General features: G+C 40.1%; 1 protein-coding gene across 1 annotated transcript in view; it reads left to right on the top strand.

Moving 5' to 3' along the window:
• Positions 1-217: 217 nt before the first annotated feature.
• FAM114A1 (family with sequence similarity 114 member A1) overlaps positions 218-22,972 on the top strand; it is a 72,669-nt gene continuing 49,914 nt past the window's right edge. The window contains exons 1-3 of the mRNA XM_036762785.1: positions 218-285; positions 10,505-10,866; positions 18,949-19,036. Of these exons, the coding sequence (XP_036618680.1) occupies positions 10,513-10,866; positions 18,949-19,036 (442 nt within the window). The 5' untranslated portion in view covers positions 218-285; positions 10,505-10,512. The remainder of the gene's footprint in view (positions 286-10,504; positions 10,867-18,948; positions 19,037-22,972) is intronic.

The raw sequence follows: 22,972 nt of genomic DNA, 5'->3' as shown, positions 1-22,972 counted from the left end.
AGCTGCGGAAGGTTTGCTTCAGAAGAGTTGGGAAGAACTTGAACCAGATGGCCTTTGAGCTCTTTAACCACCACTTATTAGGGCTTTCCCTAGGCTGGCGGGGCAGGGTTTTCATTTAAGGCTTGAGGCTACTGGGAGGCGGGGCCGGCTGCCCCATCCAGACCCAGACCATCCATGGCCCCGCCCCCCCTCCGGGTCCTCCCAGCTTCTCCCAGGCCCTGCCGACGTGGCGGGGCGGGGAAGGGCCAGGGGGCGCTCGGGGGACCATCTCTGCCGGCTCGAGCGGTAAGGAGCCCAAAGCTCCCTTTTCTTTTCTTTCTTCCTTTTCTTTCTCTCGCCCCCAGTGAGGAGGTCACTAGTCCGTGCTTCGTTTCCCCGATGCTCCAGGCCTTTGCAGAAGCCTGAGTGTCACGTCCCAGGCGCACGGGGGTTGGGGACAGTTGGAGTGCCAAGGGGTGGGGGTATCTGGTCAGTGTCAGCAGAAGCTCAGGCGCCGAACCGGGCACGAAACTTTGCCATTTGTTACATGCCGTCGGCATGGCATCAAAAGCAGGGTGTTTGTCGCGGTGCTGCTGTCACATCTCTGTGCCTAGGCGGGTAGCTAGGGTACCTGGGCAAGAACGGGGATGCTCCCGCAGGGTTGAGGCGCAGACTTTCGATAGAGGATAATTAGATCAAAGTCTAAGGAAGGGAAGGCTAGGGCAAAGGTGATAGCAGAGGCGTACTTCTTTCAGCTCAACACCCTCTCGTGAGCGGGAGTATTCTGTGTGAATGCCCAGACAGAAGCACTCACCCCGGATCTCCTTTGCCCACTAGTCTGCAATGGCCATCCCAGCCTCTCTGGTCCACGCCATTTCCAGACTCTCTATTGGAGCAGAGTTTTACAAGTTTCCCTGCTTCTAGCGCGCAGGCGAGAGACAGCAGGTGTTAATAGAGCCAAAGAGACCTTGATTGCTGGAAGGAGAGGAAAGGAGGAGAGGAGAGCCTGGGAAGAGGTAGGAGGAAAAGTTAAGCAGGTTTTGCTCCGAGACATGTTTGGGCTTGTGTGATCAGAGTTTGGGGTCTTTTGTCTGCTTCTCAACCTCATGGCCCTTCTCTACGGCTCACCTCTTTGCCAGAGTAGGCACTGCTTGCTGTCACTCGCCTTGAAGAGCCTGCATCTCCCCATCAAATTTGCTCTGGAATCTGACGAGTATTTCCGGATGTCTTAAAGCAAGGCTTTCTTTGGAACTATTTATTTTCTCTGGAAAGTCCCTCTCTGCCGGAAGTTTTGGTCAGGTAGGGCTTCCTGCTGCCAACTCCTATCCTATTCCTTCTCTAGGATACTAAAAGCTGCTGAGGGTTTTCCATGGGGAATATTTTTCATAGATTTCCTTGCCGCCCTGCTAGTCTGCCCGTCTCCCTCAACAAGGAATTCTCAGCCAGATAATGCAGAGGGATGCAAAAGATGTGTGTATATATCTGTCTGTGTGTGTATACACACACATACACACACATATATACATACATATGTATATATATGCATGTATATGTGTGTGAATATCATGCCAGTCCTAGGCAAAATTGTGGATTAGAAAAACTTTGTTTTCAAAAATACATTGTCAGTATCTCCTTTGTGCATCATAGGATCATAGATTTAGGACTGGAACAGACTTCAGAGATTATAAAAGTCCAAACATCTCATTTTGTACATATGAGGAAACTGAGGCCCAGAAATCATAAGTGACTTGCCAAAGGTCACAAAGGGTAGTAAGTGGCAGAATTGGGAACATGAACCCAAGTCCATTGACAAGTCTAGCACTCTCCATTGGATCCCCCTGTTTTTCATCTGTTCTTATCCTTCAGTGGCCCTAACCTCAACTCAGTGCTCTCAGCCTCCTTTCTTCTATTAATACCTGCTCTTAGGGGAAGTTCTGACATATTTATTCATACTAAGGCCAGGCTTCTTAACATGGGGCGTGTAGACTTAAAAAAAATTATAACTATATTTCAATATAATTAGTCTCCTTTGTCTTCGTATGTATTTTATTATATGCATTTGAAAACTTTCTTCTGAGAAAGGTTCCATAGGCTTCTCCAGATGCCAAAGAGTACATTGATAACAAAAAAATTAAGAACCCTTGTACCAAAGTATATGTTTTAAGCCAAGGAAAGGAATTTCCAGTGGCACAATTTCAAGTATCAAGGAACAAATGGGAGAGTTACTATTTAAAAGGTGGGGTAGAGATTGGTGCTTTCCTGTGTGCCTTCTTATAAGACCATCACTGTATCATTTGTTGCTTTTCTGCAGTCACTGTTATCAAAAACACCTTTGTATTTTAATTGTGATTCTTTTTAAAGTGCCAGTATTTTTTAAATCATAATTAATGTAGCCTTAAAAATTGTGTGTGGGTATGTTTTACATTGGTCCCTGAAAGGGGTAAAGTAAATGAGAGGTTAATATCAGTTGCCCAGAACTGATACTTTCTTGCATGTGGGAAGTATACATGTAGCTGGCAAGGAGAAAAAGAAGGGATCAGGTAGCTTCTTCTCCTTCCTTACCCATCTTCAGGTTCTAGTATAATTAGCTGCTTACTGTAGCAAATTTGGTTCTACAATTAGGAATTTCACTAATAAAACTGGGGGAGTACTAGTTAATACTAGTAAAGGCCTGAAGGGTGATCCTTGGTACCAATCTATGTTAAATGGACATGAAAGATTTAGTTTTAATCCTTCCCTCTCTAACACTGTCACCACCACCCACACCTTTTTTTAGTCTGGAATCTCTAGACTTTTATTTCATCTGTGTAGGGAACTCCCAGCGTAGAAATAGGGCAATTCTGTAAATTACAGCCTTAGAGAATTTAGTAGGTCCCTGAGAATTTAAGTGGTCATAGTCACACAATAAGCATCAGAAGACATGAACCTGGGTGCTCTTGACACTAAAATTGATCCTCTATCCATTATGCAATACTATGTCTCTAACAATTTCTTTACCTAAACTCAATTAATCAAAAAGTATTTATTAAGTGCCTACTATGTTCCAAACACTGTTTTAGGCACTAGAGATACAAAGTCAAAAATGAAGCAATCTTTGCCTACAAAGAGCTGATGCTGTATTGAGGGAAACAATATATACATATATTAAGTATATACAAAATAAATTATAGACAAGGACAGAACCTGTAATTTCATTGATACAGAGACCTAGATAGGGCAATTTCCCCTACCAACAAGGTAGGCACCTTATCTACAATTTATAGTCATACAGAGTGCTGATGGGTTAAGTAACTTGCCCAGAATTATACAGTGATTATGTTCCAAATGCAGGATTTGAACCCAGGTTTCCTGGCTCCAAGGTTGGATCTTTATTCCCAACAACATGGCTGCTTTCCATGCAAAGTAAATACAAGGCAATTTTGAAGGGAAGAGAGAAACTCTATCCCTTGGGGAATCAGTAAAGGTCTGATACAGAAGGTTGGACTTGAGCTGAGATTTGAAGCAATGAACTCTGTTATTCTGAGCCAGACTGTCCAATTTCTTTTTTTGCTCTTGCAAGGTTAGAATAAATAATCACATTGCTCACCATTTGAGGAAGCATTGTCCCCAGCTATAAACTGTCAAATTCCATTGTCAATCCTTCTAGAATTTCCATGGCTGGCCGTTTCTTATGTGGTAGCAAAGAATATTTTAAGTATCAGATATATCTGCAAGAGTATCTGCAATTGTTTTACTGTCTTTGGAGGAAAATAGACCTTGTACCTTCATGTGCTGAAAGAGTTTGCTCTGAGTTCATCTCTCTCATATGCTAGCATTTCTATACTGGCCAGTCTGTCAATCAATATTGATCCAGGTATCTATCATTGGTTTAGCAACAAACTGAAACCAGCACAGTGTGGGGAAAGGAGGAAGAAGGAACAGTCTGCTTCTCTAAAAATTTTATGTACCTCAAAAGTATTTGGCCTTTTAGGACCAAATTTCCATATACCATTGTCTTGCCCTAGTTCTGTATTGCTGTGAGGTTGTTGTACATTGAAGTAAGAGAGAAGTAGGGAGGGAGAGATGGAGGGAGGGAAAGAGAGGGGGGAAGAGAGAGAGAGGGAAGAGAGAGAGAAAAAGAGAGAGCGAGAGAGAGCTAATGAAAATTACTGACATTCTTATAGTACCTTAAAATTTGCATCATGCTTTTAATAAATCTCACTGGAGCCTCACAACAAGCCTGGGAAATAGGAACTGAAGTTACTACTATCTCCATTTTATAGATGAGAAATTGAGGCTCAGAGGTTAAGTGATTTGCCTGTCATGCAGGTATTAAGTGTTAATTTGACACTAAAATTGACCCTCTATCCACTATGCAATACTATGTCTCTAACAATTTCTTTACCTAAACTCAATTAATCAAAAAGTATTTATTGAGTGCCTACTATGTTCCAGACACTGTTTTAGGATTCTAAGGCCAGTTTGCTATTCCCAACGCTGCATTGCCTGTCCATGTCACTTGTTAGACTCATTGGACAAAAACATTTGTGCAAGGGGAAAGCTGCAACTATTAGTTTGAAGGGAGTCTTTGGATTAACTATAGAGTTACCTATTTTATCCCCATAAGGGAAAAAAAGAGGCAATGGGATAGTGGATCAAGAATAGGTCTTAGAATAAAGAAGACATGGGTTTAATTCCCACTTGTGACATAAGTTGGCTATATGACCCTAAATAAGTCATGTAATCTCTCAGTGCTTCCCTTCCCTTTCAATGCTCTAAGACTGTAAGTTATATACCTATAATTGTAGGGGGAGTTTCCTTAGTATCGGCTCCCTATATCTATAAAATCACATGTTTGGGCAAAAACAATCCTATATGGATAATGGTATATTGGCTATGTTATGATTGTTTAGGGTTTTTGTTCTAGAATTTCCATTGGTAGTCAAGGAAAGCATATAAATAATGCCTTATAGGAGGTGCCTGCATTTCATTGTATCTTCAATACTGATGCAGATTTGGCTTTTAGAATATTGATCATTTATGGTTTCCTTGAAAATGGAATAAGAGATATAGTGGTGCCAAGATGGCAGAGCAGAGGCAGCAAATCAACTGAATCCTCCCAATATTTCCATCTAAACATCTTTAAAATAACTCCTCAAATCAATTTTGGACTGGCAGAGCCAACAAAAGGACTTTTTCCAGCCTAAGACAAGTTAGAAGGTCAGTGGGAGAGGTCTGTGTGATAGGTGGGCACCAGCCCAAAGCAAGACAGCAGCACCAGTGGTGGACCTTGAAGGCTACCACTATAGCAGCAACAGTAGCAGCTTTGGGAGTTCTCAGCCCAGAGAAGGTACAGAGGTTTAAACTAGTCAGAAAGAGATTATAGGGGACCCTTTGCTGGCACTGGGTGCAACTGGCACTAATTGGCAACTTCATTACATATATGCAGTTCTGGGGCAGAAAGGATCATTTGTGGTCAGTCTCAAGGGATTAGGGGCCCTGGTCCTAGTTCTAAGACAGAAAGGAGTTCTTGCACTTATGGCTTCAACAGAGCAGGGGACCTGACCACAGTTCCAGGACCAAAAGGAGAACTAGTGCTTGTGACTGTAGAGGAGCTAGGGACCTTCCTGGGTAAAGACCAAAGTGCAGACCAGGAGAGTATTGACCACACCTCTCGCCATATCACACCACCTTAGAAACATCAAAATTTGCAGACCTCTAGAACTAGCTCTTAAAATAGCAGAATGAAAAAGCCTGAAGCTTGGGACAGTGCCTCCCTACCCCTAAGTGAGCAGAGCCCAACTTTAACATAAAGTTCAAAGTCAAGAAAAATAGTCTGAGAAAATGAACAAAAGGGAAAAAAGAGAACTTGACCATAAAAAGTATCTATGGTGGCAAGGAAAAACAAGGCAGAAACTTAGATGACAACCACATGGAAACAACTACAACCAAATCCTTAAAGAAAAATGCCAATTGGACCCAAGCCCAACAAGAACTCCTGGAAGCGCTAAAGAAAAAGATGAGTGGTAAAGGAAAAATTGGGGAGGGGGAGGCGAGAATGATGCAAGAAAATTATAAGAGAAACTTAATGGCTTGGTAAAAGTGGCACCAAAAAATACTGAAGAAAACACCTCAAAAAAGTGGAATTGGTCTACTGGTAAAAAGAGGTACAAAAATTCACTGAAGAAAAGAATTCCTTTAAAATCAGGATAAGCCAAATGTAAAAGGAAACAATTTCACTGAAGAAAATATTTCTTTAAAAATTAGAATTGGGCAATTGGAAGCTAATGACTCCATGAGACATCAAGAAGCAATAAAACAAAGTCAAAAGGATAAGAATATAGAAGAAAATGTGAAATAATCTTATTGGAAAAATAACTGACCTGGAAATAGATCCAGGAGAGACAATTTAAGAATTAATGGATTACCTGAAAACCACAATCAAAAAAGGAGCCTAGACATCACATTTCAAGAAATTACAAAGGAAAACTGCTCCAACATCTCAGATCCAGGGGATAAAATAGAAATTAGAAGAATCTATCACCTCCTGAAAAAGGTCCTGAAAAAGATCCCAAAGTGAAAACTCCTAGGAGTATTATAGCCAAATTCTAGAGTTCCCAGGTCAAGGAGAAAATATTGCAAGCAGCTAGAAAGAAACAATTCAAATATTATAAAGCCACAATCAGGATCACACAAGATTCAGTGGCTTCCACAGTAAAAGAGAGCAGGTCTTGGAATATGATATTCCAGAAGGCAAAGAAGCTAGGATTACAACTAAGAATCACCTACTCAGTAAAACTAAGTATAATCCTTTAGGGGGAGGAGGTAGATATTTAATGAAAAAAGGACTTCCAAGCATTCCTGATGAAAAGACCAGAGCTGAATAGAAAATTTGACATTCAAACACAAGATCCAAGAGAAGCATTAAAAAAAGGTAAACACGAAAGAGAAATCATAAGGGACTCAATAAGGTCAAATAGTTTATATTCTCACAGGGGAAGATGATTCATGTAACTCCTAAAGAACGTTACCATCATTAGGACAGTTAAAAGGAGTTTACATAGACAGAGGGTATGGGTGTAAGATGATTATGTTGGAATATTCTCCAGAAAGAAAATGAAGGGGTGGGGGGAGAAAGAGAGATGCACTGGGAGAAGGAGGAAGGGAGAGGTAGAATGGGGGAAATTTTCTCACATAAAAGAGGTACACAAGGAAGAGCTTTTAGAGTGGAGGGGAATTAAGAAGTGGCAAGCAAAGCTTGACTCTCCTTCTCATCAGAATTGGTTCAAAGAGGGACGAATATATATATATATATATAAACACTCAGTTGTGTATAAAAGTCTATTTTACCCAGTGGGAAAAAGGAGGGTAAGATGATAAGAGAAAGGAGAGGGATAAAGAGAAAGGGAGAGTGGATTAAAGGAGGCAGTGGTTAGAAGCCAAATAGATTTTTGAGGAAGGACAGGATAGAGAGAGAGAGAGAAGAATACACAGAAGAAAATGGGATGGAGGAAATATACAGTAATCATAACTGTGAATGTGAATCACTCATAAAACAGAAGCAGATGGAATTCAACAATAAGTTGTTTACAAGAGACACACTTGAAATAGAAACACACATGCAAAGTTAAAATAAAGGGTTAGAGCAGACTCTAAAATACTTCAGCTGGAGTTAAAAAAAAAGCCAGGGATAGCAATCATGATCTCAGACAAAGCAAAAGCAAAAATAGACCTAATTAAAAGAGATAATCAGGGAAACTACATTTTTCTAAAAGTACCATAGACAACGTAGTAGTACCAAAAATTTTGACAGCAAGTTTGTCTGAGAAAGGCCTCATTTCTCAGATATATAGAGAAATGAGTCAAATATATAAATAAGAGCCATTCCCCAACTAATAACTGGTCAAAAAATATGAACAGTTTTCCAAAGAAGGAATCAAAGCTATCTATGGTCATGTGAAAAAATGCTCTAAATCACTATTGATTAGAGAAAGGGAAATTAAAATAACTCTGAGGTACCATCACACACACCTATAAGAAAGGACAAATGCTAGAGGGAATAAGAGAAAACAGGGACACTGATGAACTGCTGTTGGAATGGTGAACTTGGTCTAACTCTTCTGGAGAACTATTTAGAACTATGCCTGAGAGGATATATAGCTAATTTTTTTTTTGACCCAGCAATACCACTGCTGGGTCTGTATCCCAGAGAGATCAAAGAAAAAGGAAAATGACCTCTACGTGCAAAAATATTTGTAGCAGCTCTTTTTTGTAGTGGCAAAGAATTAGAAATTGAGGAGATTCTCATCATTTGGAGAATGGCTAAATAAGTTGTGGCATATAATTGTGTCATAAGAAATGATAAGGAGGTGGCTTCAGAAAAACATAGTAAGACCTATATGAAATGATGCAAAGTGAAGTGAGGAGAACTGGGAGATCATTGTGCACAGTAACAGCAATGTTGTAGTGATGCTCATCTGTGAAAGACTTGGCTACTCTGATCAATACAAAGATCTAAGACAATGCTAAAGGACTCCTAATGAAAAAAAAACTGCTATCCACCTCCAGAGAGAGAACTTATGAATTCTAAGTGCAAATTGAAGTATAATTTTCTTGCATTGTTTGTTTGTTTGTCAATGTGGCTAATATGGAAGTGTTTTGCCATGATTTCACATGTATAATTGATATCATATTGCTTGCCTTTTCAGTGGATGGGTGGGGGGAGAGAGAGAATTTGGAACCAAAATTTAAAAAGAAAAGAATGCTTAAAATAAATGCATAATTTATTTTTTTGTTGTTGGGAGTGGGGACGGCAAGGTAATTGGGGTTAAGTGACTTGCCCAGGGTCACACATCTAATAAGTGTCAATTGTCTGAGGTCAGATTTGAGCTCAGGTCCTCCTGACCCCAGGGCTAGTGCTCTATTCACTGCACCACCTAGCTGCCCCATAATTAATTAAAAAAAAAAGAAAATGGAATAAGAAAACAGTATAGGAATCTCCCACTTCAGCCCACACATAAACCTTTAAACAACATATAAATGGGTCCTTGTAGATAGTAGACATTCAATAATTACTCGTTGATTTACACTTTCCAAGCTCATCTACATTATAATCAGATCAATATTCCTATCATTTTGTACCAGAGACACCCATAATGGGAAGGATCCTGCCTAACTTAGGAGAGTATCCTAGGAAGAGTTTCCATATCCAGTACAATGTTTCCCTCAGAGCCTGAGGGTTCAGAGGAGTAATTACTCAAAACATTTTGGCCAACCGTCATGTAAAAATAGCCTGTCACAAGGTTGGATCAGGGGAGGGAAGAGTGTCAGAAACTCCCTGCTCTAGCCAGAGAGCAGTCCTTAACTACTCCTTGTCCAAATGGTGTACATCTGGGCTTCAGGTCAATCCCCCTGCAGCAAAATCAACTCAAACTGCCCCAGGTCTGTTCTGTAGTATCCTGGCTCATAATGCTTGTAGTTGGGATAAGGGTTTAATTGAAGCTGCCTGAGGTATACTAGCATCCTAGCCTATAACATCAAGATTACTCTAAATTCTCTCAGTTTGCACCCCAACTTGGAAACCTGGGAAATACATTCCGCTGGACAGTCCTGATACTTTGTACTTGCAATTTCTCACATGTCCTGTCATCAGTGAGAATGATAGAGCAACCAAAAAACTGCTAATGTGATCTTGGGTTGCATTGGGAGGCCTAGCATTCATAAATAAGGAGGAAGGTGATAGTTCCATTACCCTCTGCCCTGATCAGATAACATTTGAAGTATTGCATTCAGTTCTAGGCACCACATTTTAGGAAGGACATTGATAACCTGGAAAGCATCCAGAGGAAGGTGGCCAAGACAATAAGAAGACTAAAAAACATTCCATGTCAGGACCAGTTGAAGGAATTTGGAGAAGAGAAAAGTGGGGAGGGGAAAAGGTGGGAATAGGATAGCTATTTTCAAATATTTGGAGGATTGTCAAGGAGAGGAAGCCTTAGACATTCTCTTTATCCTCAGATGGGAATGCATAGAAATTGCAGTAAGGCAAATTTAGGCTTCATATAAAGAAAAGTTTCCTTCTAGAGTTGTCCAGAAGTGGGATCAGTTGCTTCAATGGAATTAGTGTCTTCTCCCTTACTAGGGGAACATTCTGGCAGGGGCTGAATTGCTTGCCCAATATATTGGAGAGACATTCCTTGGTGGAAGGGAAGACTTTGGCCTTGGTGTAGGGAAGACTTACTTTCAATCCTGCCTTCAAATCAAATCAGATACTAGCTGTGTAACCTGGGGCAAGTCATTTAACCACTCTAGGCTTCAGTTTCTTTGTCTGTGTAATGAGGTGATTGGATTTGGTGGCATCTAAGGACCCTTCTTATGATAAACTCAGTGATCCTTTTATTGACTTGTGGAAGAACATTTTTTATTTCCAAGTTTCATTTCTGGGTGTACATATCTGCCACAAATTAACATGGTTAGAGATCTCCAATGAAAAGCTTTGCAATCATAGATTAGCTAACATGATTTTTTTAATCTACATGTTGAACAGGAATAAAAATGTCTGAAGACACAAGTAACACTATAGCACCTGAAGAAAAAGCTGAGATAACCAAGATGCCCGATACGGATTCTTTACTTGAGGATGCTGCATCACACCATGAAACACCCAAAATTTTGAATGAATCTCCACCAGTTGGACTAAAAGAAGAGGTAGATAAAACCTCAGAAGTACAGGATGAAGAGGCGGTCCGTATCCAGTATCCTAACAATCCCTTGGCAGAAGACACAGCTGCAAAGGAACCTCCTTCTAATGGGGGAGTAACAGAAGATGTACTTGTTGAGTGCATTGAGTCTGTAAGCCTTGATCCAGACCCTGCGTCTGAAGTGTTACTGAGTGAACAAAGCAACCAGGTAAGTGGAATTTACATAATTCAACTTAAGTTTTTCCCACAGTGTATCCCTCACACTCTGCCAGGAGACATTATGAAACCATTAATTTTGGGGGAGAGGTTGTGATCTGTGTTGGTAGAGGAGAAGGTTTTTTTGGATTGGAAGTAACAGATCCTAATTCCTGATTATAGAATGTTTGTATCATCTTTTATTTACCCTTTTTCCAGCCTCTGGGAAGAAATAAAAAACATTCTTACCATTGACCCACAAAAGGATATCTTAAGTCACATCAGAAAATAATGAGTTTTGAAAATGAACATTTTTCTTTCCTTTTCCATATTCTCAGCAGTTATAGAAGGACAATTTGCCTTATTTAAAAAGCTGTCAATTCCAGGAAATGTGCTACAGCCATTTGGATTGTATAATAATACACAATATGCTTGCATATTTTTTCTTTTAAAATATTTACATTTTCATATAGGATTTTATCACTGACATTTCCACAGAAGTCACACCATGGGCTTTATCTTTATTTGGGTCACATATGGGGAACTAAGTAGAAGGAATGGCTTGGGGGAGGGGGAGGGAGTTAAAAACCGTACCACCAGGACCCCGGTACTCCAGAACATTCTATCATTTTTTACTTTGAAGTGGAATTGTACAACCCACCCAGAGTTATGCTGGCTGTGGCTGAAGGGCTTATCTTCCCCTCAGGTACGATTTAAGGCCACACTTTAATAACAGACTCTTAGAGGTCATCTCATTCTACCTTTTATCTGAGGTAGGAGTACCCTCTAAAATATCTGCATCTAAAACAAGAGCATCTTCTTTAACTAGCTAGGTGGTGCAGTACATAGAGAACTGGACCTAGAATCTGGAAGACCGGAGTTCAAATCCTGCTTCAGACATTGTAATAGCTGCATGACCCAGTCCCAGGACAAGCCACTTAACATCTGTCTCAGTTTCCTCCTCTGTAAAATGAGAATAGTAATGGCACCTACCTCCTAGGGTTGTTGTGATGATAAAATGCAATAATATTTTTAAGCTCTTTACAAACTTAAAGTGTTATATAAATGCTACCTACCACCACCACCATCATCACCATCATCATCATCATCATCTCTGTCTGTAAGATCTATGATGCTATGTTATGCCATATTTCCTGTGAAGGGGATCTCATAGCCCAGGGGAACAACCCATTCTAGGCAGATGAATACAGAGAGAAATTTTTCTTTCTTTCACCCCCTCCTCACTCCCATGCCCCCACCTAGAAGACTGTGCTGTTCACATGCTCTTGGATCCAAAGGAGGAAATGAACTCAACAATATTATGAATGTGTAAGGACCTTAAACTTCATTGCCTCGGTATTCTTTTCTCCCTCACAAGGCTAAACTTATTTGTTCTCATTTTAAAAAAGAAGAAAATTAAAAAGTGTTTTCCTGGGCCATGTAGCTAATGGCAGAGTTAATGAAAGGAAGCCATGTTTCCTGACTTCATGTGATATTATGCTCCCTGGGTCATTTCGCAGCTTTCACAAACTTTGTGGTCTTTATGTAATTTTCCTTAAAATATGAGTATTCCAAAACTTGCAAATGAACTGTGTTCTAAAAGTTTGTTTGTAAATCAGTTGTTTGGAATCCAGAATTAGTTCTCCTGTAGAAACAATGTCATTCATAGCAGCAATAAAAATGCAATCCAACATAGATACTGTTAATTTATGGTTTTCCAAGTCGATATTCAGCTGGAGGGATCCATTTCTGTTTGTGTTTGACCCATTGGTCTAAGCCCCCTCCTTTTCAATGATGAAATTGAGACATATATTCAGTGACTTACCCAAGGTCATGCAGTTTGCAAATAGTAGAGTCATGATTTGGACTCAGCCCAAGTCCGGTGTTCCATGCACTGCAACATGTGGCTATCCCAGTCAAGACCTCAAAAGCCCATCTAACCCATATTGTACTTTACCAGTAGCACTGTGGAAACTCACCCCCATTTAATTTAGAGCTATGGTTGGTTTTCTCCAGCTATGATTGTCCTGGGGACACTCCTTTCTTTTTCCTTCTCCTTGTCATGATCTATTGCAAAGAGTGTAACAGCAGATGTTTATATATCACTTTAAGGTTTGCAAGATGGTTTTATGTAGTCAGTAAACATCATTTAAGCACCTTTTGTATACCAGGCACTATGTAAGTGCTGGAGACACAAAGAAAGATAAATGAAAGTCCCTGCCCTCAAGGAATCCACATTCTAATGGGGGATGATCTCATTTGATACTCACAATGAAGTATGACTTGTATTATTACCTCCATTTTACAGATGAGGAAACTGAGACTTAGATTAAACCATTTGCCCAGAATCATTCAGCTAGTAAGTATAAGAGGTGAGAGTTTAGCCCAGATTTCTTCTGACTCCAAGCCCAGCGCTCTCTCCACTATACCAGCCTGTTGGGCAGTAGAGGATTGAGCTTACAAAGGATCAGCCAAATATATGCATCTGAAATGAAATCAGCAGTCCATGTCCCCGTCTCTCATTCTAGACATACTCTGCATCATAGCTCCCAAGCAATACAGGGGCCTGGACCACACAGGGAAACAAAGATAAACCACATGATCTCTTAACTAGCTGCCTTCCCAGAGATACGGCACCCAAGGTCTCACACGTTAACACCAGGGCACACAAGATGCTAAGAAAAATCCATAAGGCCAGTTATGACACTGCAGGCCTCTCGGAACCTTGCCTGCCATCCACTTCTTTATTCTTTCCAGCACTGTACGTGAGCACAAGAATGCTCACAAGAGTTGGGTCAACCAGAGTCATAGCACATCAGGACTTCCGTGTATTATCATGGAAGTTACTATGTTAGTACTATGACTCCGTACTCCACCTCTGACTTTTACTGCCTATGTGAACTTGGGCAAGCTCTCAGCTTCCCCATCTGTAAATAAGAGAGTTGGACAAGATGGCCTCTAAGATTGCTTTCAGCTCTAAGTGTATAATCTTATGAAGATAATAGAAGGCTAATTTAAATCCCTCCCAGGTCTGATGCACATCTCCAATGCAGAGCCCTATCTGAGCTCCTCTGAGTTTTTGCTAATACCCCTCTCTCATAGCTCCAGGATATGGCTCCTCTGAGCACAAGGACTTTTAGGGGATGAAGCAGAATGAGAGTCAGGCTAAGAGCTTAAGGACCTGGTGAAGCAATATAGACCTGGAGAGTTAGGGTGGGTAGGTAGGGTTGGGTGTCCTGCTCTTGTATCTTCTTGGGAACTGTTTTGTAGTCTGGCTAATTCCTTGGTTACCCCCTTTCTTTTCTTTCTCCATCCTCTAAAAGGATTGGCCAACTTGCTTCCATTCCTACTGCCATCAGCTATTGTTTCTGACCAGGACTTAACTTCACCCTGGTCTACTGAAGAGTACCCCAGAAGTCTCACAGCTTTTTCCTTATACTGTTATCCCTGAAGAAGTATATGAAAGTCAGTGTGGCAATCAGGAGACCTAGGGTTTAGTCCTGGGTCCTACACTTACTAGGACAGCTAGGTGGCAGGGTAGATAGAGTGTTGGGCCTGGAGTCAGGAAGACCTGGTTCAGACATTTACTGGCTGTTTTACCTTGGGCAAGTCGCTTAAACCTGTTTGCCTCAGTTTCCTCATCTGTAAAATGAGCTAGAGAAGGAAATGGCAAACCACTTCAGTATCTTTGCTAAGAAAACCTCAAAAGGGGTCACAATGAGTTGGACAAAACTAAAAAAAAACAATTTAATAACAATCTCACTAGCTGTGTGATATGAACACAGACAAAAGTTCTAATTTAAGCCTTAGTCTTTTTTTTTGTTTTCTTGAACATTTGATATTGAATCAATGCAACCAGTTAAACTTGATTAGAAACTACCTATCTTACTTATTTCAATGCTAAAATAGTCTAACAACTTTTCCTTACTCTAAGATGCCCTCAGTATCCCGTTTGTCCATTCTTTCTCATTCATTTAGTCTCTTATGAGGTCCTAGTGTGAAATCTGTTCTGGTTGTAATATCAATTAAGGTGGGACTTTCTTACTGTCTTAAAATGATTAATTGTCCTTGATTGAGTCTTACTAGGTGCTAAACCCCAGGCCCAAACCCCTATCTACTAGGTGCTATGCCTATGTGGGCGTGAAGCCCTCAGGGTCCTAAGGGGAGTTGCTAAGACCAGAACCAATAGTAGAAGCCTAAGTTCTGGTTGCTCAGATGATGTTTGTTGACTGCTAAAGAGGGTATAAAAAGCTAGGACAGAACTATTTGCGGGGGCTCTCACTTTTGGTGGAGTGCTGATATGGAGTCTCTGGGCAGCTGTAGTTAAGAGCACTCCAGCTTATAAACCCAGATGTTGGGATTTGTTAAACCCTAGTAACTATGCATTGAGATTTGAATCAGACAAAGTCTGTCTGTTGATGTTTGTAATTTGTTTGTATTTGCTCTGAAGTTCAGGGTACTAGCTTTTCCCCCTGAATTAAGTGAATGATATTTGTATGCTGGATTAAAGTAAGATTGTTAACCCCTTAACCTTAGTAAAGCGGATCAAAAGAACTTGTGCTTGCAGCATTCTTGTTGTTGGGCTCATGTTGGTTTTTTACCCCCACAGCAGCTACTAGTCGAATTGTTGCAACACTGGCTCTACTTTTTTTCTCTTGACATCATTTCATCAATATTTTGAATAATGTAGAAATTGGCAGATCTCTTTGTATTTCTTATATTTGTTAGAGACAGTTAAGTGGTGGCACCAGGTGTGTAGTCAAGAAGACCTGAGTTCAAATCCAGCCTCAGATACTTATTAGCTTTGTGATCCTGGGGAAGTCACTTAACTTCTTCTTGCCTCAGTTTCTTCATCTGTAAAATAGGGATCATAATAGTACATACTTCCCAGGGTTGTTTTGAGGATCAAATAAGATAATAAATGTAAATCACCTAGCACAGTACCTGGCATATAGTTGGTATTGTGTAAATGTTAGCTATTGTTATCATTAATTAATTAATTAATATTGCCTTGCTGGCATCATTGAACCTCAGTTTCCTCATCAGTAAAATATGAATGATAGTACATTGTTTATTTTATAAAGCTGTAAGGTAAATGCTTGGTAAACACCGTAATTAGTTATCCAGCATATGCCACTTGATATTTGCTAAGGATTTTTACTGATGGTAACAAAGGAGAAGCAGACGTGGAACTGATTTATTCCAGTTCTGGATCTCAAAGAATAGAAATATAGTTACATCTACCTCTAATCTAATTAAGGGTTTATAAATAGCATACAGACCACTAGTAGACCATGCTCATATCAAAGGACACAGAGATCTCTGCTTGTGCCTCACCAAAGAACCTTGGGTTCCAAAGCCTTCCTTTGGTTCTGGAAAATGAAACTACCCACATAACCCCAGTTCAGAAAATCAGGTCTACCCACAACAATGGCTCCAGAATGACTCACTATGGGCAGGGTTCCTAAAGTTTTTTGCTGCTTATGACAAAAGTTGGCTGCAGCCTTGACAGATGTATTGATCTAAGGTGAACACCATAAGGTGAACACTTTTCCATACAGCAATCTTGAATAGGTTGGATAAAGATAGAAGGAAATGTTGGTAGAATTCCTTTGATAATATGGCCTCATCAGTCATTCTGACTATTTCTATCTACTTGTGTCCCCTCTTCTCTCCCGGTCTAACCAGTCTGCAACAGGAATACAAGTCCCTCCTATCCTTGATTCTCTTCTCTGACCCCTCCTTCTCCATTTTTTTTTCATGTAGACCCTATAGACAAAGCTTACACATAGGTGCTAATAATGGGGTAGTGTATGAAGAAAGATTCATTGAACTTTAGAGAAAACCATTTTCAGGCTCTCTGGCTTCCCCCCACCCAAAATCAAAAGGAACAAGTGTTTATTTAGAATCATTAATAGATTCTTAGAGCTCAGAGGAAGCACAGAGTCATTTTGTCCAACCCCTTGCTCGATGCAGGAATTCCTAGTCTTGAATCTCTGACCAGTGACTAGCATGTTTCTACTTGAACCACTCTAGTAAGAGAGACACACTCCCTCAGGAGCCAGACCATTGAACAAATCTAATTTTTAGAGATTTCTTTACATTAAGGTACAACTTCTATCCATGATTTAGTTCTGTCCTCTGGGACCAAGCAGAATAAATCTAATCACTCTGTTATGTAACAGTCCTTCAAATGCTTGAGGACTGCTATCATGGTCTGAGTCTAGACTAAACACCCCCAGATACTGCATGCTAGAAGTAATAATTCACATTTCTCCAGCGCTTTAGGAGTTATAAAGTCTTTTTCTCTTAATAACTCTGTGATTTAAAAGGTACAAATATCATTAACCCATTTTAAAGAGGAAGAAACTGAGGCTCAGAAGTGACTTAAACAGGGTGAGCCAGCTAATAAACATTGGCTTCTAATCCCGTTTTCCTGATTCTAAGTCCACCATCTTTCCACTATGCCATCCAGCTATATCTTAGGCATTAAAAAATGGATGGGCTTTGGTTAGGAGGAGAAGAATAAAACTGGAGGGATAGCCCACCAAAATTTTCTAAGCAAGAGGATATAAGCAGCCTTTATATAGGATGGAAAACAACAACAATCAAGTCCTAGATTCATGTATCATTTATTTCCATTTGCTAGTCAATTACCAGCTGTCAGATCATATTAAGTACATTGTCAGTCGGAGTCAAAAGCTATTACTCCCATGCCAATATTAGCATTCCCTGATCATGGAGAGTGATTTGTTCCAATGAAAGGATGTTGTTAATCATACTTGCATCTTCCCTTGCCATAGCAAAATATTGCTGCTAGGCTCCATTGTTCTGATGAGTCAAATCAAAGTATAAACTATTTTACATTTTACATTTTCAGAAGTGATGAGCTCTCCCCTGACAATCATTATGAATGTTTCTTGCTCTTTTCTTACATCAGAAAATCAGCATTTAAATTTTTATAGCATATTAGTTGTGAAAATATCATATTTGTTTATAGACAGATGGTGTTTTAAATTTATTCAGGAAAAAATATAGAAACTGTAACCTCAATAGGAATGTCTTGATTTTCCTCTCTTGTTTTTTTAAAACCACTCTGTTCATAGTTAATTAGCTTGATAAATCCAAGAACATAAGTTACTGGGAGAATGACTCCCCATTTGGCAAGAACTACTGGAAAACTGGAAAGCAGATTGTAAAAAATCAGATGTAGATCATTATTTTACATTATATACCACAGTAAGCTCCGGATGGATATACAACCTGACTATAAAAGGTCATATCACACAAAAAATTAGAGAAAGGAAGCAAATACTTTTTACAAGTATGAATTATTGCATAAATTACATATCACTCTATTGTATGGGAATAAGGTGAATATAAAAGACTAAATAACTTCAATTACATAATTTTTTAAAAATTGTGTGAACAAATAATGCAGATAGACTAAAATGATAAATTTTCAAGGTGGGAATATTTGGGTAGGGGGTCATTGTTAATGAGTCTGATATTTTCCACAGCCACTTCTTGATTACCTGCTTCTAATCATATCCAGGAACCAAGAGTAATCCATTGTTCCATTCCTATGGCCAAGGTTCCCTTCAATTCACTTGCCCAGATTACCTATGATTTTCTTATATTCATGCCCCCATTGGCCCTAGAGATTTGAAAGTTAACCATATTTTGAGGTGCATATAACTTCAGCTCTGTAAATATTACATGGGATAAAGTCTCTGGAAACACTTTCAAGTGACCATGCAATCCTAATTTAAGACACTCATTTCTTTCACCCAACCCTCATATTCCCAGCCATTAATTCCCAGGGATTCAGAAAACTGGGGGTCAGGGAGCAATAGATTAGTTACTTTTTATTTTGAATCAAGCTCTCAGAAACCACTCACACAACCAGTCAATTTGGTACCAAAGTGCACGTTGCAAGGTGTGTTGGGACACTTTTATGGCCCTGTTAAACCTTAATCCATTAAGTCCTAACTGTTAGTGTTTTTTCTATCTTCTTCATTTTAAACTTTGCTGCTGTTCTTTGTCTTTGGGGAAATAAACTGGTGGCTAGTGTGATTAATTTTCCCTCCTACAGGATGAGGACTCTTCTTCTCAAGGAAGTGGGTGGACAGGATGGGGATCCTGGGGAAAATCCCTTTTGTCATCTGCCTCTGCTACAGTTGGTAAGTATTGTACCATGCACAGCATTCACAAAGATTGAAATTCTTTTGAAATAGGACTGGATAAATTGACTGGTAGAGTTAAACATTAGTTCCATCTACTTTGCCTCTTGTGATATACCCTTCAAGCTTAAGTATTTATTTAAGTTTGTGACCCTACTGTATACAAATAGAAATTAATGGGTAGGAGAAGGGGAAGTATTCCAAGTAGGGGGATTAAACTGACCTGGGCATAAAGGTACTCACCTGCATGGGGAAGGGGTAAACCATTCATTCTCCCTTAGAGCACAGGACAAAAGACAATTGCGATAATGCATGAAGATGACTCACCCTTCTTCTTTTGCACTCTAACATTCTCCTGCACCCTCCCTTCCGGGAGGGGGAAGTTCCCCCAATAGGAACAGGCACATCAGGAGGTGGTTGCTTGTCTAGTGAGGTAGCAAATACAGCCCATATGGTGTTACCTTGAGTAATGTGCCTGCACCTCTGTCTTTGTGCTTGCCAGTATATAGGGTCCAGGGATAATAGGAATAGATATTGGCCTTCTTAGGTCAGTAGGCACTGCCATTAAAGACCTAGCTAGCCACCAACCTTTTCAATAAAGACAGTATAATACAGCTGATAATCCTATAGCATTTGAAGTTTGTTTTATCTTGTTTTATCCTCACAACAGCCCTGTGAGGGAGATGCTACAGGTATTATCCCCACTTTATAAATGAAGAAACTGAGGTCTAGTGATGTTGTGACTTTCCTATCCATGATTACATGGCTAGTATGTGTCAAAGACAGAATTTAAACTCAGGTCTCTCCAGACTTCAACCAGCATTCTTTCCACTACCCTTTGTTGTTGTTTGTTACTCAGTCATGTCTGACTCTGCATAACCCCATGGCCCATAGCATTTGAGGCTGTCTCCCAAAGTCTGTCCAAGCTCATGTTCATTGCTTCCATTATGCTAGCTATCCATCTCATCCCGTGCTGTCCCCTTCTTTTGCCTCCAATCTTTCCTAACATTAGTGTCTTTTCCAATGAGTCTTGTCTTATCATCATGTGGCCAAAGTATTTCAGTTTCAGCTTTAGCATTTGACCTTCCAATGATTAGTCTTAATTAATTTCTTTAAGCATGGCCTGATTTGATCCTTCTGCTATCCAGAGAACTCTCAAAAGTCTTTTCCAGCATCACAATTAGAAAGTGCTGATGCTGCAGTACTCAGCTTTTCCCTATAGTCCAGCTCTCACAGCCATATATTGCTGCTGGAAGAACCATAGCTTTGACTATGCAGTCTTTTGTTGTCAAGGTGATGTCTCTGCTCTTTAGTATGCTATCCAGATTTACCATAGCTTTCCTTCCAAAGAGCAAGCATCTTTTATTTTCATGGCTGCAGTTGCTGTCCGAAGTGATTGTTGAGCCCAAGAATATAAAATCTGACACTGCTTTAATTTCTTCTCTCTCTATTTGCCAGGGAGTGATGGGACCAGTTATGATCTTAGCTTTTTTGATGTTAAGCTTCAAGCCAGCTTTTATACTTTCCTCTTTCATCCTCATCCAGAGGCTTCTTAATTCTTCTTCACTTTCTGCCATCAGAATGGTATCGTCTGCCTATGTAAGATTGTTGATAAGAGAACCTGGAAAACTTAATTCTGGCTTTCGATTTGTCCATCCTGGCATTTTGCATGATGTACTCTATATATAAGTTAAATAAGTGAGGCAATAATATATATTATTATACACCTTTTTCCAATCTTAAATCAATCAGTTGCTCATGTTTGATTCTATTACTTCTTGACCCACATACAGCTTCTTCAGGAGACAAGTAAGATGATCTAGTACTCCCATCTCTTTGAAGACTTGCCACATTCTGCTGTGATCCACACAATCAAAGGCTTTAGTGTAGTCAATGAAGCAGAAATAGATGTTTTTTTTCTGGAACTCCCTTGCTTTCTCCATCATCCAGCAAATGTTGGCAATTTGGTCTCTACTTCCTCTGCCTCTTTGAAAACCAGCCTGCTCTTCTGATAATCCTCGGTCCACATATTGCTGAAGTCTAGCTAGCAGAATCTTAAGCATAACCTTGCTGGTGTCTGAAATAAGCACAATTGTTCCGTAATTTGAACATTCTTTGGCATTGCCCTTGTTTAGGATTGGGATGTAAACTGATCTTTTCCAATCCAGTGGCCACTGCCGAGTTTTCCAAATTTGCTGGTATGTTGAGTGCAGCACTTTAATAGCATTATCTTTTAGGATTTTAAGTACCTCAGCTGGAATTCTGTTACTTCTGTTGGCCTTATTGTTAGCAATGCTTTCTAAGACTCACTTGACTTCATTCTCCAGAATGTCTGGCTCCAGATCAGTAACCACACCAACCTAGTTATGGATGATGTTAAGATCTTTCTTGTACAGTTCTCTATATTCTTGCTACCACTTCTTAATCTCTTCTATTTCTGTTAAGTCACTACCATTTTTGTCTTTTATCATGCCCATTTTTGCATGAAACGTTCCCTTGATACCTCTGATTTTCTTGAAGAGATCTCTTGCCTTTTCCATTCTGTTGTTTATTTATGAAAATCTTTTGTGTTTCCTTGCTATTCTCTGGAATTCCACATTCAGTTGAGTATATCTTTTCCTTTTTCCTTTCTCTTTCCTTCTTTCCTCAGCTATTTGTGATGCCTCATCAGACAGCTATCAGACAAACATAAGTTAGATTTCTTGCTCTTCTTTTTCTTTGGGATGTTTTTGTTGCTGCCTCCTACACAATATTGTGAACTTCTGTCCATAGTTCTTCATTTACTCTATCTACCAGATCTAATCCCGTAAATCTATTCTTCACTTTTACCTCATTCACAAGGGATGATATTTTGGTCATGCCTATACAGTCTGATTTTCCCTACTTTCTTCAACTTAAATCTGAATTTGGGTTCATTCATTAGAGGTGAATGCTGACAGTTCCCTCTGTACTTTGTTGAAAAAGGAGCTAGTATTTAGGCAAGAGTAGCATTTTAGCACTAACGTACGAAGAGCCAACTGAGTGATCTCTGAAGATATTCCCTCTGGAGGGGCTTTGGTTGCACTGCTATTATGCTCCAAGTTTATTCTAGGTGGCTTTAATTAGTGCCCTGTAGAAGAAGGAGCCAAGAGCTCTTGTGACTCATCTAGGCTCCCTTTAGTGTCTGCCTACATTCTAGCAGCCATCATGTTACTCCATATTCAAAGTATATCCAAGTTCAGATGTCTCACAAATGTAACTTAGAAGTTATCGAAATATCAGTAGCTGAGTTAAATCACCTGTCTCTGGAAAAGAGACACTTTGCAGAGGGCATGGGAATTTCACAAGGAGTCAGAGGGGTCAAATGGGAACTTGTCTCAGCAAAAGAGTGGGGTTGTACAGTTCTGGTGCCTGACACATGCTACCTCCTGTCTCTCTCTCAGGATACCTTGTTGCTTTAGCAAGGCTAGTTTCCTGCTTTGTGTGTGGCAGTTAGTTGGCAGTTGGTGTGGAGGGCTATTCGCTTCTCCACAAAAGTTGCCTTCTTGGATGATGGCTGTGAAGTCTGGGCTGGAAGCAGGGAGGGTGGTTTGAGGATGCTGCCACTCCCAGGGCTCCTGTGCCATTGGTGGCAGTTGTCAGCAGTTGTTCTGGTGGTGATGAGGAAGGTAGGTCCCTCCTTCCACACTGATATCTCTTCCCCTCCCCTCCCCCATGGGGCTAGTCTAGAACCAGGTCTAGAGGTTTTTGAAGCACTGCTTTTTCCCAAGGCTCTTGTGTTCAGAGTCCTAGGCGATCCCTATCAGAATCTTAGGGGCAATGGTAGTCAGGGTCAAGGTGGTAGACATAGTTTGACTTGCCTGGCATGTACTAACTCCTGTGCCCCCCTCAGGAGTGTTTTACTGCTTCAAGTGAAGAAGCCACTATAAGTATGGAGTTTGTGCTTATTTCATTCTG

The sequence above is a fragment of the Trichosurus vulpecula genome, chromosome 6 (assembly GCF_011100635.1).
Source record: "Trichosurus vulpecula isolate mTriVul1 chromosome 6, mTriVul1.pri, whole genome shotgun sequence".
Taxonomy (NCBI): Eukaryota; Metazoa; Chordata; class Mammalia; order Diprotodontia; family Phalangeridae; genus Trichosurus; species Trichosurus vulpecula.
The sequence above is the reverse complement of the archived record's forward strand: the minus strand, read 5'-3'. Positions and strand labels throughout refer to the sequence as shown.